Source organism: Ursus arctos, unplaced genomic scaffold, assembly GCF_023065955.2.
Source record: "Ursus arctos isolate Adak ecotype North America unplaced genomic scaffold, UrsArc2.0 scaffold_3, whole genome shotgun sequence".
NCBI lineage: Eukaryota > Metazoa > Chordata > Mammalia > Carnivora > Ursidae > Ursus > Ursus arctos.
Window position 1 is genome coordinate 70874268 of NW_026622985.1, and position 17377 is coordinate 70891644.

The window sequence follows — 17377 nt, forward strand, 5'->3', positions numbered from 1 at the left end:
CAGAGAAAGGAAGAGACTAAGGTGACACAGATAGTATAGGTAATGTGGATAGAAACTTGGGTTTCCTGACTCTGAATTTCGCTGTTGCATTAGCTTAAAAACAGATATCAGGCTTCTTCTGTTATCTAAGTGAAACATTAAGTGAATTGCATCTTGATTTGTGTCACAAAACATGTAATAAACACATAATAATAAGAACAATAAACATGTAATAAAACGTAATAAACATTGTAATAAAACACGTAATCAAATTTTCAAATAAATTTATGTTACTCCTTATGACATTCACGACTCAGCTTCCACTATTTTATATGGTGGCAAATTGGGAAATTTCTTTAGTCTCAGAATAGTTCAAGCCACAAGGTATACAAAGCTTTCACATATCAAAAATAGAGAACTTTGTTTTTCCCAGTCACAGGGATGATTTTTGTAAAGGTTCTATTTCATAGACTAAGCTGGTTATCATTGTTTTCCTTTCTAAATAAAAAAAAAAAATCAGGTGTTATCTGTAAGTGGTTCCATTGTAAATATTAGAGAACATGCTGCTTCAAACAGATTAAGGAAAATACTATGGGGGATGGGTTGGAGTGCTGATTTTGTTCTTGAATGTTGACAGTTCCATGTTGTGGTGAGATGTATGTTGGTTTGCTGTTTGCAGATGACCTCTTACTGACATTTTTCTCTACCAAAAATAAACTACTTTTTTTTCGATGAACATGTAACCTCCCAGAGTAGCACTAGTGGTGTCTCTGTAGAAGAGCCATTATTGTTCAAAGGATGAACATGTCATCTTTTGGTTGAGGCAAGTTGACCACTAACTATTTCAGTAATGACAATATGTAAAATAGATACCTGAATCAGATTAAGACCGATTTTACTTATTTTGTTAAAAAGTGCAACTGAATAACCACTCAGCAAGTAGGTCTGTTGTGATAGAGATGGCAGGTTATGAAAAAAAAAATAGTGGCTACACAGTGGGCAGGGAGTGTAGTTAAAATTACTCAATAAGAAAAACACTTATGTACACCTGTACATTTCTAATTCTAAAAATTGCGTGTACAGCTCAACTGCCAAAACATTTCATGTATGTCATGAAAATCAAATGAAAATATTTCATAAATTCTGCTATGTAGCTATAGTAGGGCTATGTAGATGTTACTAATGGACACACCATTCCAGAGACCACACCTTTCACTTTTCAATCAAAAATACCCTATACATAAACTTGTCTCCAAATGACTTTTGCTAGAACAAAACATCAAATCTTATTTCAAACCATGAAAATATTGAAAATAACGTCAAGAGTGTTACATACGATGTGGCTCTCTGTGTAAGCCCATTTTAAATCCTTCTCTAAAGATGAAAATTCTTGTGTTGAAATTGTGGGGCCATTTTATGAAAGGGAAATGAAATCTAATTTCTTTGTTTCTCCTCTTTTCAGGAAGTCACCAAATCAGTCCAGCCTCTCTTACTGGGAAGAATCATAGCTTCCTACGATCCGGATAACAAGCAGGAACGCTCCATTGCGATTTACCTAGCCATAGGCTTATGCCTTCTCTTTGTCACGAGGATGCTTCTCCTGCACCCAGTCATTTTTGGCCTTCATCACATTGGAATGCAGATGAGAATAGCTATGTTTAGCTTGATTTATAAGAAGGTAGTGCTTTCTTGCACAGTCTCTGTGTTTTAAATGTTAAATGTCATGTTGATACACATAAGGGATAAACGCTGAAATCGATTTTGTATGCCTATGAAGTAAATGGCAGCAACAATTAAAGTTTCTAATTTCCCTTGGTAATTAATTCAGTTCATTTCAGCTAATAATTATTGAGCATCTTCTGTAAACTGCCTGTATTTTGGATTTCATTTTTTTAAACTAGTCATGTCATCATTTTTTTGGAATCTGTGGCTCCCCATTAAAATGATACTTACTATCTACATAAAAGTCACCGACAAAATATCATCTTGTGGCAAAATGCCATGTATCTGTACGTTCCATAACAAGAGTATAGTATGTAATTTTTAGTGAAATTCTAAGCAGTAACAGTTTCTACCTTAATTAGTTGTGACACAGTGGTGACATCCACTCATCCACTGCTTTATTCAGAGTTAGATTTTTGTCATCCTGTGAGTCCTGCAAATTAAAAATTTTTGCAACAACACATGCGTGGCAACCATAAGAAGCTTCTCTGCTCTTCTGTATGCATTGTCCAGACAGAAGCTCAAGTTGCTGAAGCCTGATTTAGGTGAATGCAGATTAAGACCTACCTACCTTACAAAAACAATTTAAGGTAATTTCAGTGACATGTAAACACATGTCTAGACTCTGTGTGACTGCTTGGATCCACCAAGTCATCATAGAAAGCTATTTTTGTCGAATTATTTGGATATTGCTTTACCTTTCTTCTCTGTTTCTTCCCCCAATGTAAAAACTTTATATACTTGGCTTATAAGGGACATGGATCTGAAATTACGATCTCTAGCAAATAACCCATAACACTTCCAATAATATATATGCAAGGTCAGTTGTATTATAAAACCTTGATAGTCATACTTTATTGTTCAAAACAGCCTTTTATGGAGGCACAAGAAAAAATGGAGTCCACAGTTTAATCAGATCACCTCAGCTACAATCTCATCAGTTCCCAAGTACCAGGAAAACATGGGTAATAAATCAACAAGAATTTTATTTTGATCCAGAAGTTTTATGTAAGTTAATAAATTATTAGGTATTACTTGGGAAGTAGAATTGCACAGCATGAATATCAAGGAAAGTTCAATTCAGTCTAAAAAAATATTTATAAAAAGTGCTTATTATCATAATAATGTGATAGCAAAGGATGTACATGACAAGCTTCTGAGTGAGCTAGGTGTATTATCTCATTTGATCTTCTCCAAAACTCTCTATAGTAGGAACTATTATCCCTGTTTTATGCATAAAACATTTTAAGAAACTAAGACCTAGAAAGTATAGAGAACTATGCAAACACTTCAAAATTTCTGAAATGGGTAAATCATAGTCTTTGACGTGGAGGACTTTCCAAATATTAGAGGGGAAAAGTACTGGAATAATATAGCAAGGCAAATTGTCATATAGGAGAGAGGTATGAGGTACTCTGGGCTAAAGGGGAGGAGAGAGCAAAGAAGGAAAAGGTTAGTTTGCAAATAAGTCCGTATATAACATTTAGCACAAATGCAACAGTATATGCGCTTTCAGATCCAGAACACATTCAGGAAAAGTTAGAAGCTATTGTATCTTTCCTTTTTTCTCTTGTTTTTGAATAGCTGTGTAATTACCTGGTTTGTTTACCCCTCTAGGCACCCTTATTGGCCTGCATTGGCATCATCACCAGAAAATGCAGTTGTATCTTCACATGGCTGTGGTTTAGTCCCTAAAGTGAGCCTAGAGTTAACGGTCCCATATCTGACCAGTTCCATCCACATGGCAAGCAGCCATTAACTCTTACAGTATCCCAAATTTTGTACTACAGTGCTGTTTTGCTTTGTTCTAAAATCTGCCACTGTGATACATTCAAATTATATTTTAAATAATGAATCTAAATACATTATACAAATGTCAAATCATTATGTTGTACACCTGAAAGTAAGACAAGATTGGAAGTCAACTATACTTCAATTAAAAATTAAAAAATACAAGAAAATAATGAATCTAAATACAAACTAAATTTATCTTTGCCTGTGAATTTCTGGAAGATACTTAAAATGAACAAATATTTACTGTGTGCTTACTGTGCACGTACCTCCCTGTTACGCCTTCTGGAGAACTCAAAATCGCCTGAGACAGACAGTCTGTTACTGAATCATGTGTAATCCAGCTCAGTAGAATTTTCCCCGTCATATTGTTCTAATAGTGTTTTGAAATTAACTGCTTTGATTCTTCTTCATCTGTGCTTATCTAAATGCTATTCATTATTCCACACCCATCTTAAATTCTGCCTCAATAAAATCTAGATATTTGTAACCAGATACGTGAACTTTCCCTTAACCACCCTATTATATTCTGTTCCCTGTAACTCCTTTATCGTATCATATTTAGTTATGTGTGTACTAGGTTACCTTGAGGCAAGAATTATGTATTAAGAAATCCAAATAATCCTGAAGCCTTGAATCCAGTGATTTGCATCTCCTAAGTGCTCAATATGTATATATTCAGTTGAAACAAATATTGGATGGGTATTCTCCAATCAAAGGCACCTAATGGCTAATCAATTCTTATTAAATTTTACAGGCAAAGTATTACTGTGAGCTTTCATAATCATGATTAATTTACCTGCTTAACAATTTCTATTCATGTATGGGGATGTATTTTTCAATCTTTCGCAAAATCGTTAATGATTCAGTTATTCATAATATATTTTCATTGACTTTAATTGTGATTTTATTCAGTAGAATTACTATAGGACTCTACTATAGGTTAATAGGGTTACTATAAGGTTATAGTTTTTTATTTTTAAAGATTTTATTTATTTATTAGAGTGTGTGAGCACAAGAGGGGAAGAGGGGGAGAGGGAGAAGCAGACTCCCCTGCTGAGCAGAGATCCCAGGACCGTGGGATCGTGACCTGAGCCAAAGGCAGACACTTAACCGACTGAGCCACCCAGGCGCCCCAAGATTATAGGTTTTAATCTTAAATTTTGCTGCCTATAAAAACAAAGCAAAAACCCACCCAAATCTCCACATCATATAGATGGATATTTAAGTGTAATATCATTCCTGTTTGGGAGTAGAAAACATGTCATTACTGCCTAGATGCTGGAAAATGAAATAACTGCAGGCATGCTACTCTAATATTTATTGTGAAGAGAAATTTTTATAAATCTGATACGATACCAAGGTAGATGAACATAAAACAATGCTTTTCATGACCTTTACTTAAAAATGCGTGCATAGTGACCTCATTCTTCCGCTGTTTTACAATGTTACTTATTCATATATTTGTCTTCTCTTTGCCAGCATCACCTAACTTCCCATTTTTCCTTTAGACTTTAAAGCTGTCAAGCCGTGTTCTGGATAAAATAAGTATTGGACAACTTATTAGTCTCCTTTCCAACAACCTGAACAAATTTGATGAAGTATGTACCTACTGATTTAATCTTTTCTGCATTATTGTTATACCTCATACAACCCCAAGGGTTTTCCTGGGTCAGTTAACAGTGATAGTGTTTAAGTCATACACATCCCTCCCTTCCCTATTTTTGCCAGCGACTTTGTGTAGCAGAGTGCCATTTTGGGGTCTCATGGGACCACCCAATACAAAGGCATCTTGGCTTGCTGTGTATTTAATGAAGTTTTTCAAAATTCAAGTTTTTATCAGATCTTGTTTCCTTTTAATACTTTAAATCAAGTATTTACTTTGGCTGAATATGATACTCTGAGCAATTCTTGTTCAGTGCTGTCTAATGACACAAATAAATGCAAGGTCTTTTAGGACAAACTGTGTTTTATTTATCTTAGCATTCTCAATATTTAGCAGAGTGTGAAACCCACAGCAGGCACTAAATAAGTTACTTTTGAATTAAGCATATGCATTTATTCTTAATATTTTGTCAGGTGATAGAGTTGTTACACTGAGAGCCTTTGGAGACCCCTTTGCTCTTGCATGTTTACATCATGGCTCTTGCTTTAGCCAAGTAGAAGTAAGTTATGTAAAATAAATCCCTGGCATGATACTTAAGATATTTAATCTTAATTCCATTGAATAAAAATACACTGAAAAATGCAATGACTCGAAATTTGTTCCTTGGGAAATCTTAGTGTGTTTGTAGAATGTTTAAGCACATTGCTATGTGCTCCATGGTATGAACGCCTTGATTTTAGCATGCGGGGAACCATGATGTGTTTGATTGTCTAAACTCTCTGTGCTCACTTTCTCTCATCTAGGCTTGTTTGTCTGTCTGTCACTGGTTTTCACTGTGATTTTATTTTCCAGGGACTTGCTTTGGCACATTTTGTGTGGATTGTACCTTTACAAGTAACGCTTCTGATGGGGCTACTCTGGGATTTGTTACAAGCCTCCGCCTTCTGTGGTCTTGCTTTCCTCATAGTCCTCGCCCTTTTTCAAGCCGTTTTGGGAAGAATGATGATGAAGTACAGGTAGCAGCACTCTAGTTACATAGCTCAGAAGGGTTTTGAATTAGATTTTCACAAAGTCTACTGTAGTAAAACCAGGACTGCTCTATTTACTGAACCGGGATCTACTTGGAGTTATTTTAATGGTGTAAATAATACTCCCTATATCAATGGGACATTTTTGGGGGCTTATCAGTCTATAGAATTTCTTTTTAAATACATGAAGATTCAGTTCATTTGGATAGATCATAAGATTAGGTAGAATGGATAAAGCATATATGTACATGGGAGGGAATGCAAAAATTTTGGATAGAGTTTTATAGGTTTTTTTCCTGCTCTGGTTGATGGATCATCACACCAGAACTTTAGTTACTTTTTATTACAGAATGAACCAGTAATTCCAGTCCCAGTGTATGAAAGAGGACTGTATACAGATTTTGGAGTCTGCTAGCTCTTGACTTGAACCCCAGACTTTGCGTTTACTAGTTATATGACCTGACTCAAGCCATCTCGCCTCACTGAGTCTCTGGTTTTTCATCTTTGAAATGGAGATAACCACTTTTCCTGGAGCGCCATGATGTGTCCCACGCTGGGACAGTCTATGGAATGTGTCTAGTAGTGTCTGGTACATAGAGGGCATTTACTAAAAGATAGCAATTTTTTTTGTTATCATCTATCAGATAATAAATGTCCATCTGTTTAATAAGAAGTGTGGCCTTTTAAAAAGCCTTTGTACTTCTTAGTGACAATTTGACTTGGTCTTACTAAGTATCTGATTGATTGATTGATTGATTTACAGAGATCAGAGAGCTGGAAAGATCAATGAAAGACTCGTGATCACCTCAGAAATGATTGAAAATATCCAATCTGTTAAGGCATACTGCTGGGAGGAAGCAATGGAAAGAATGATTGAAAACATAAGACAGTAAGTCCTTCTGATAATTTCAATATCATTAGCCAGTTAATGTTTAATATTTTAAAAAAGAGTATGTCACAATGGACTTACTTCCAGTTCATATTTGAAGTTTCTGACAATCAGTTGTTTTAAGTTATATCACTATTCATGCATCAGTATCAAGTGGCATAAAGTCATTTTCATGGGCCGTAGTTTTATGTAGTTGGTTAAGTGTGTTATTTTTCATTACAGGGGTATTTCTGCCTTGTGAAAGAATCTCCTATATGTGTTTGTAGCTGCTTATTATACTTATTTGACTAAAATAATGATCACAATGCTGGAGGCTGATTGAAAGCTTAATTGAAACCACCAGAGTCATAATTGTACAATTCTGAACCAAATAAGTGTTTTTTTGTTATTCCATTTCACTTAACTTACGTTATAGCTCATGAAAAATGAAAGAAACCTTTCTCTTTGGTTAACATATCATATCATTGTTCTTCCTTAACTTAAGAGTAATAATCCAGGGTAATATCCATAAATTGTGTTTCTAGAAACCTTGCACTCGAGAGGTCAGCTCAAGCAATGAAAGCATCACCTGAGATAGACTCAGTACTTGGCACCTGTCTCTAGTCTTGTTTCACCTCAGATAACCTCTCTTACTGATTGGTAAAGATTATATCCAGCAAAAAAGTACAGCCTAGCCTGAGATATGATTCCTGTGATAGTTTGGGGCACAATATAAATTAGGGCATTTCTGCAGCCATGAGAACATTTTTCTTCAGTCAAGTTTCATGTTCTACAAACTGCAGTCAAAAAGGGTTCTAGGTGACTTAGTGATAGACATACTACTGTTGAAGACCAGATGATTTCAGGTCCAATAGCACATGAGAGTTTCACAGGGAAAATATACTAAAAAGCAGAATAGCCTTTTGGATGGTGTGAATATGGTTATGAGGACTCGGGGCTGCTGATCCTGGTGGACAGTGGTAACTGAGCTGCAGGTGTGTGATTGGAACAACAAAAGAAATGCTGAAATATTAAGTCCTTTGCCATGTAAATAGAAAGAGTGAAAGAGTAAATATTTCCCAAACATTATAGGTCACCTGTTTTTATTATGCCTTTCAAGACAAATCCAGGAAAGGAATTATATTTTCTTTCCAGAAACATCCTTAAAGATCTCGGGGAATTGTTTAGTCGGTTAAAGTCGTTTTTCTTATTAACAAGTGAGTTCTCCATCCTACTTGTCCCCTTGGTCACTTCTATGCCTATGGGCACAGGCATACCAAGAATGTGATGGGGAGTTGATCAGAGGATCCGTTGTCTCGGGCCTCCAGATAAACTCCTGGTCAGGTCATTCTAGGTGCTGACTTCTCTTGACTTTGGTTTTTATTTTTCTTCTTCCTCAAAAGATGAAATTCATCCCTTCTATTTCGTGTTTCTATCTGACCGATTCTAATAGCAAATGGTTGGTTGTGACCTGTGTGATCTGGTTCCTTAATCTGGCATGAAATTGTTAACCAAAAAGGCTGGGAAGTGCTGGTGTAAATATGGGAAAGCAAGAATTGCTTCTACTCGAAAGAGCAAATGTAATATTCTGGAAGAAATTGGCAGGATGCACTTCAAAGGGATGATTACCTCAGCCTGGGCCCCTGTTGAACTGGGCAGAGACTGTGTAAAACTCTGCCAATCTCCTCCTTTATTGCTCTTCTGTAATAAAGTCACTTTCAAGTTTTTTTTTAAATAAGAAACTGATAAAGTATTTTTATGACTCATAAAGTACAAGTGATTTTATTATGGAGAGTACTGTTTTCTGGGTGATCCTTAGGAATGTTCTTAAGTCCGTCCATTATTTTTTTCTTGTCATACCACTTCTTCCATTTTCCTCAGTGGTTTCTAATACATTTCAACAACAGTTTTCATGAATTTGTGAACAAGTTTGTGAACAGAGTATTCTAGCATTTTATTAACATCAACCTAGCCAATATTATTCTTTTTTTTTTTTTTTCTGTTGAAGATTAAAGATTCTAAGCATAGATTCTTAGTGCCATGCCCTCTGCTGTGCTCTCGTTTATCTTGGCAACGACTCTGCCTGGGAGATGGTATGTTTCCCTTCCACACACGCAGATTCTGTAGGATCAAAGGGAAGAGCAGTTGGCTGAAGATGGCATAGTTCTCACTGGCAGAGCCAGGGGTCAAACCCCAGTGAGATTCCAAAATCACAGTCTGCCTTCAGTGCCAAATGATTGAAATAAGTAAGCATTAGACCACATTAAATTGTGAATCACGGTCTAGGTTGGGCACGTGGAACTTCATTTTTTTTTTATCAGAGTGCTCAGGATTAGACTCTTTTTCAGACTAAAAAAAAAAAAAACCGATTTTTTTTTTTTTTTTCTGAATTCTACCACTTGAGAATGAGAACTTCTCCGAATTCTACACATGTGTGAAGCTAGTCCCCAAATGCCAGGCACAGCTATTGCTGTTGCTCCCTCCCCCCAGAACCCTCTACTTCTCTGTTCATGGCTGCCTTTCCCCCTGCAAGAGCCAAATAGGAGGATCACAACTGACTTTAATTTTTCTGGTCCTGGCTGAGTGGGATGGAGGTTGAAGGCAGCGTTGTTCTCTCTTATTACCAGCATCAGCGCTCCCTGTTTTCTGCGTGCTGGAGCACTGAAACCTCTTCTCTATGTGTAAACAAACAAACAAACAAACAAAAAACCCAGTTCACATTTGCAGTTCAAACTAGAAGATTAGAAGTAAAAGAAAAATAGTTGTTGCGGGGGCATCTGGCTGGCTCAGTCGGTGGAGCGTGTGATTCTTAATGTTGGGGTTGTAGGTTTGAGCCCCATGATGGGTGAAGAGATTACTTAGAAATAAAATCTTTAAAAAGTGATTTTTGCAAATAATTATATTAAAGTTAGAGACAGAGAGGCTATAGCAGCTACTCTTTTGTAACTTTTCAAAAGTTACCTGCAACAGAATCACTTGGGTTCTTGTTTAAAACATGGATTCTGGAAGCCTCAGTCAGTATCTCTGAGTGGTGGGCCTGACGCTGCATTGTAACAAGTTTGTTGGGCGATTTTCACCCATGCTAGTGGTTTGAGAAACCGCTCCTTTGTTGTTTAGATGTTGTTTTCAGTGTTTCTCAAAGCCAAGCTAGAATTTCTAAAATGTTAAGAATCCATTAGGGAATCACAAAAGTATATTTTTCCTTTATAAATCTTTCAGTGTTGTCCTCATTTCCACACTTAATTACTTAAAACACCAACCAACAAGCAAAAAATTTGAATCAAAGTCTTACCAATCTTACAAATTAATAATGAAGTGATTAAAGATATTAAAATATTGTCACAATAACAGAAATAATAACCGAGATTATGAATTATAATTTAAAAATAATATTTACAGGTATAATGTCCAAGACACTGGTACATTCATTACCATTTCCCTCTCAGAGAAGGTAACTGAGGCCCAAAGAGATTAAATAACTTGTCCAAGGTCATGCAGCTCATATAGGGCGGAGCTAGGATCAGAACACAGGCAGAAAGCCTTGAGAGCTTCTGTTCAGGTTTTACATTCCAAGATGCCTGGTATTGGAAAAGTTAATAAGCATCCCAAATTTTATATATTTTTTTTTATAGAACAGAACTGAAACTGACCCGGAAGGCAGCCTATGTGAGATACTTCAATAGCTCAGCCTTCTTCTTCTCAGGGTTCTTTGTGGTGTTTTTATCTGTGCTTCCCTATGCACTGATCAAAACAATCATCCTCCGAAAAATATTCACAACCATCTCATTCTGCATCGTTTTGCGCATGGCGGTCACTCGGCAATTCCCCTGGGCTGTACAAACGTGGTATGACTCTCTTGGAGCTATAAACAAAATACAGGTAATGTACCTAACTAGGCATCGTATGCAGTGATTTTAGAACAGTTTTGAACTTTTCTAGCAAGCAAACTCTCTGGAGGCGAAATCTTGGTCTTGGGCCTGTTCGATGCACAGGATTTCCGCTCCTAATGTCTACATGTGGTCTAATGAGCCCTTGTGATGAAAGCCTAGTGAAATAAATGAAGGCCTGTGGGATTCTCTTAAGTCAAAGAAGTTGAAAAAAGTATTATTTCTGTATTCTGGAGAATTTTATTTAAGTAATCAACCAATAGATCAGTTCTAATGAACTAGGCAAATGTGCAAAAAGATGGTTGCAGATTCGTGAAGAAGTCATAAAACATTCCAGCTAAAATTTAGAATGTTCACCTTAAACTTTTTAAAAATTTTCAACCTACTTTCCAGAACATAAGATAGATAAGAATGGCATTTTATCCTAGCAATGCTGATGTAGCTGGTAGCTTGGAAGAGAAGTTCTAAAGTCCTCAGGTGATTATACCGAGTATATGTAAAGCTAATTGAATCACCAGCATGGATTTATGTGTGGTTATAATTTTTATAATTAATATGCAGATCAAAAATGTATCATTATACTTTTTTAATATCCATTTAAATATTTAACCAGAAAATAAATCACTGTGATAGAAAGAAAAGTGAGGGTGAAGGGTGAGCCACTTTTAGGTGGTTCTGCCATTATGTAATCTTGGCTAGATTTTGCCAGTGGTGGCCCATGGACCTAATTTTGGCCTCAAACATGTTTCACTTGATCTTTAAATAATGATAATAATAATAATAATAATAACAACAACAATAATCCATTTGCATTAGTTGCTAGCATTTAGAAGTTGGGAGATGTTACATATGCAATAAATCATGTCTTCAGCCTCTTTTGGAGAATTAGAATATATAGTAACTGAGTCCTTTTCCCTTATAAAGCTGTGGCAACTCCCCCCTCAAAGAGGGCCTGCCCTCTTCTACACAATCTCTACTCAGCCACCCTCCTTAAGCTTATCATCTTAAAAATATGTGAATTTGAGATCTGTGAGTTAGACAAATTGGGGAATGTAGCTCAGAACCATAGCAGCTCTTGCACTAATTGTATTTTTTCTGTTAACCCTTCTCAACTGAGAGAGAGAGAGATCGAGGAGAGAGAGAGAGATATAAAATGAACATACAGACTCAAAGAGAACATCACAAAGACAGGGAGAGTCACTGAACAGGAACACAGGCAGAGAAACAAAACAGGGAGAAAAAGAGAGAAACCAAAATAGAAATAGTGAGTGAGAGAAGAGTAGAGGAGAAAAAGCTAAAGTGAGGCAAGGAGCAGGCTGTCCTGTGGTGAGGACTTCAAGCGCTTAATTCTTTCTGATGCTCCCACCTTTCCTTATAGAATCCTATTAATGTCTAATAGAGCCCTTCTTTCAGAGTCAAGGTTCAATGCTTTAAAATCAGTTATATCAGATCGTCATACCGTTACGTAACCTAGAGAAGTGATGCTATTGATGCCTCAGATAAGGAGGGTGCTGTAGACGTGAAAACTTTGGCTTTCTCTCTGTCCTAATGTTGAATTGAGGCACATTGGAGGGTAATTCAGGGAGGCCTTATAAATTCATCACCCAGGTTAACATGTAAGAGTAGAAGGAAGAATCAGTTGCATGTTAAAATCTAATGTATAAAAACAGTTTTATAAAATAGCACGTTTTAAGAGTGCATTTCAAATGTGATAAATCCGAGTGCTTGGCAAAGTAACTTTAGAACACTGTGAACAATTATTTTATTAAGAAGTAATTTCTAATATATTCATAAATCTTCAAAAAATCCAAATACAAGATACAGAACTATTTGAGTGTAAAATAGATGTAATAATGCAATAATGATATTCTAGTTCTATAATATGTTTTTGCCTTTTTTTGTAAACAGGATTTCTTACAAAAGCAAGAGTATAAGACGTTGGAATATAATTTAACAACTACAGAAGTAGTGATGGAGAATGTAACAGCCTTCTGGGAGGAGGTCAGAATTTCTTGTTTGTTTGCTCTAAACACTTTAACATTTTCTCCGTTGTGAATCTGGTTTTCATCCTAATAGACAAGAAAGTTAGAACGATAATTGACCTGGTAGCACCAGAAGGGAAGCCGCTGCCCTTATTCGATAAATTAAGATTAGGAAGTAATGCAAAACCCATAGGTTTTGGAGCCCGGTAAGAGCCCGGCTTGGGTTCTGGCGCCACCATTTATTCTCTGTGTGATCTAGATTGAGTTACTTGTGGAGCCTTTAGTTCTCCATCTGTAAAAGGAAATATTAATATTTCTCATGCAACCAGTGCCTGGTTTCTTGCAAGTTTGTTGTGAAGTGTGAAGTGCTCAACAAAAAAGAGTGACTACTGCTTTACTTACTAACTATTGCATAATAGTTCCTCAAGAAATGCTCCCTTCTCTGCTCTCAAGTTTCAGCCCAATGTGTTTACTTACACTGGTCAACATAAAGACGTAGGAGAGAGACATCAATGTGTTGTTTTCTATTTCTACTTATTTCCATTCATTATTAAAAATTCTGTCGTATATCTTAAAATCAGAAAAATATTATCGAGGATATTCAGCCTCTCAAGAAGCAATATTTGATGATTGAGAACACCTATTGAGTTCCTATTTCCTTATTGCTTATATCTGCCGAGTAAAGATAGAGGAGTTATGAAACCAATGTCCTATTTCTGCATTTGCCAAAATATCTGCAACTGGTTATTTATATAAGCAACTTGACAGCCAGGCCTTCACTTCACCTCATTTTTGAAGATACAGGTTAGAGAATAATTCTTTATCTGTCTAAGAAAATTGTTTGTGGGAAAATGTCAGGTCAGAAAGGGATCAGATTGATTTTACTTTTTTTGTGTTTAGGAGGTTCAAATGCTCTTCTAGGCATGAGGGAAAAATAAGAAGTTTAACATTTTCCCTCCTAATTTCAGACAAAATTGTTTCTCTGCTCCGCTGCAAAAATCTTCCATTTCCCTCTCTTTCCATCTAGTGAAATAGGTAGCATGCTTGAACCCTGACTCTGTGCCAGGTCCTAGGGTAAGCACTTTATACGTGTTGTCTCATTTAATTCACGTAACATTCCTGTGACCTAAGTAATTTACTGATAAGAAAGTGGATGTTAAGAAAGGTCAAGGGTCTTGGCTCAGCTCACACAACTGCAGGGGCCGAAGGCAGAATTTGGACCCAGAAGTCATAGTCTACAACCTCTTCACCCAACTGTTGCCTCCCATGTGGCAATATCCTCATCTTCCAGTCTTTGACTGTCACCTGCCAAACTCCGGGCACTTCTTGATCACGTTTGCTCAGGATAGTGGTGTTTGTTTGGAAATGTTACACTCTCAAATTTCTTCTCAGCCCAGAGTTTCCTAACTGTCCAGCTCTGTCTATCTCTAAATCCTACCTTTACTGTAGTCTTTCAGGTTCAAGATTTCTAGTCTCTTCATTGCTCCCTTCAAACCCTGCCTGGTTCCGTCTCTGCTGATTCCAAGCCCAGTCATTTCAGTTCTTCCCCTCCAACTCTTCCAATTCCCATTTCCGCTGGATCCTTTGCTGCAAAACATTGTTTTATGGACCGTGATGAAGCTATCTGGGAAAATCATGCACTTCAGTCATTTGTGAGCTCTACACTGCTCTTGTTTCAACCTCAGTGGGGCCTGTAAACCTTCTTGGGAAATCTTTTCATTTGTCGTTAGTTAATTTTCTTTACCACTTTCCCGAAAGCCCCTACTTCTCCCAGGATCTGCATGGCCTTGCCTCCTACAAAACAGAAAGAAAGGAGAAGCCATTATCATGTATGAATGCTTCCAGCTTCCCTGTTCACCCTTGGAATTATGTGTTCCTCCTTCCTTCATGCCCACGAGGAAGATGGATGTTTCCCACTGCCCTTGAGTGAACTATTACTCCTACCTTGCTTCATCTATTTAGAACAGGGGGCCAGCAGCCCTCTCTCTAGAAGCTTCAACATTTCCTTTCAACTGACTCCTTTTCCCATTCAAATATTTTCAATTTAAAAAAAAAGTCATCCCTTGCTTTTGCCTACCCAGCTTCATCCTCCAAACCTTATCCCTCTCCGTCCCTGTGTTGTCATTTCCTCATCTTTCATGGGCTGTTCCCTATCGCAGTCTGGATTCTGCCCTCGCCAACACATCAAAACGGTTTCTTTCTTCTTGAATTGATCACTTAGCTTTAGTGTGACCACTCTTTCCATATTATTTTTTCCTCAGACCATGACTTCTACATCTTCCCTGCCTGTTGCTTCCATGGTGATGGGCTCTGGGTCCTCACTTAGGCTTTCTTCTAGCATTTCATGCCCTCTGTGGATGACCTCAAGCTCCGGGCCAACTGACATCAATGTGCTGATGAGTCTCAAATGCAAATTTCTGGCCCCAGTTTCTCTCCTGAACTTCTTACATCTATTTCTAAATTTCCTCTGTGCTCCTCAAGCACTGCACACTCATCACTCACCAAGCTTCACAAACCTGCTCCTTCCAGTGTATTTGCTATTTCCTTTGTTGGCATCACCATCCACCCACTTACCCAAGGGACAAGTCCCTGGTGAATTATATATGATTCCACCCTCAGTCCAAACCTGGGAGTCGGTAGAATTATGAGTTACTTACTAAGCTGAAACTTAGAGAGTTTAAGCAACTAGAACAAAGTTAGACAACTAATTAGGGCAGAGCTTAAAGGTCAGCCTAAGTTTCTCTGACTCCAAAACGCTTTCCCACTCACCATACTGCTCCTTATTTAAACAAAACGAAACAAAAAAGAGTGACTGCCGCTTTACTGTATATTGCTTTCACATGCATGATCCCATTTGATAACCTCAACAACACCGGAGACTGAAGTTCAGAATGTTACAATGACTTGTCAACCATTAGCCAGCTAGTTGAGAAGATGTCACAAGAATGGGGTAAAGACAAAGGATATCATAAACATTTCATGCACAACTACGGGGGGCATGTAACCACGGAAACTGTTCAGTCTGGCCCCAGTTTCTTTCCTGAACGTCTTACATGTATTTCTAAATTTCATAACCATTTCATAACCAAATAAATAAAAATAAGATCAATAGTGAGATTTCATTTTCATCTATAAAACTACAAAAAAAAAACCCCACAAAAAACAAATCCAAAACCAAAAAACAGTGTTGATAAGTGTTCTTGAAAACAAGCACTTTCATATAATTATTGATGGAAGAAAATTTAGAACTACAATTGACAAGTCTTGGAATTTCACATATCTTTTGCTCTGGAAATTCCACTTGTGGGAATTTATACAAAAAAAAAATGTGCTCCCCAATTTATAGCAAAATATGTGCAAATAGTTTATCTATACTCTTGGATACTATCTTACAACTAGAAATTATACTAAAAGTAATATTTAATGGTATATGAAAATATTGATGATTTATTATAAGTCAGAAAAAGTGGGTCACCACCTTACTTTTTCTTAATTTTGTAAAAAATTATATGTATTTTATTGAAATACAGTTGACCTATTATGTTAGTTTCAGGTGTACAACATAGTGATTCAACAATTATATACATTACAAAATGCTCACCATGATGAGTGTAGAAACCATCTGTCACCATACAAAGTTATTACAATAATATTGACTATATTCGCTATGCTGTACCCTTCGTCCCTGGTTTCATATATATATATATATATATATATATATATATATATATATATATATATATATATGAAATTATATATGTTTATATGTAAGAAAGTGGAGGGATTTCTTTTTTTTTGAAGATTTTTTATTCATTTGAGAGAGACAGAGAGAAAAAGCAAGAACATGAGCAATGAGGAGGGGCAGAGGGAGAGGGAGAAGCAGAGTCCTCGCTGAGCAGGGAGCCTGATGCAGGGCTCAGTCCCAGGACCCTGGGATCATGACCTGAGCTGAAGGCAGATGCTTAACCAACTGAGCCACCCAGGCGTCCCAAGAAAGTGGAGGGAGTTCATTGTTAAGTATGGTTTCTTCTCAGTGGTAGGACTACAAGTGATTTCTGTTTGTTCTGCTTTTCTGTATTTTCCAAATTTCTTGAAATATGCATCTTACTTCTGTAATCAGAAATAAAGGTTATTAGCCACAACACCTTCCATTGGTCCCTGTGCTTGTTGGCTAAAAGTCCTGCTTCCAAGCACGGCCCAACAAATCTTTCAACAGCCTGCATTGCCCATCTTACCAAGGACACCTTTTGTCATTTTGCCACATACATCTGACATGGCCACTCACCATTGCTGAGACATATTTTGTTTTTTTAAGCCTAAACCATTGTACATGCAGCTGTGTCTTCCTGGAGTACCTATACCGTTTCTTGGTCTTGTGAAATTCCACTTCTATCCCTCCTGGCTCAGCCTGCAGATCATTTACTTGGTCAAGTTGTAGGCTGAGTTTCTTGCTCTCTGTAATGTACTCCCATAAGATTTGCTGTGATTTTCAGTTCTAGCACTAAGCATGTTTC

The 17377-nt window shown here is 37.0% G+C and overlaps 1 protein-coding gene across 1 annotated transcript in view; it reads left to right on the plus strand.

Moving 5' to 3' along the window:
* Positions 1-17377, plus strand: part of CFTR (CF transmembrane conductance regulator) — a 163885-nt gene that overhangs the window by 41760 nt on the left and 104748 nt on the right. Inside the window, exons 4-9 of the mRNA XM_048213069.2 lie at positions 1442-1657; positions 5004-5093; positions 5951-6114; positions 6890-7015; positions 10627-10873; positions 12790-12882. Of these exons, the coding sequence (XP_048069026.1) occupies positions 1442-1657; positions 5004-5093; positions 5951-6114; positions 6890-7015; positions 10627-10873; positions 12790-12882 (936 nt within the window). The remainder of the gene's footprint in view (positions 1-1441; positions 1658-5003; positions 5094-5950; positions 6115-6889; positions 7016-10626; positions 10874-12789; positions 12883-17377) is intronic.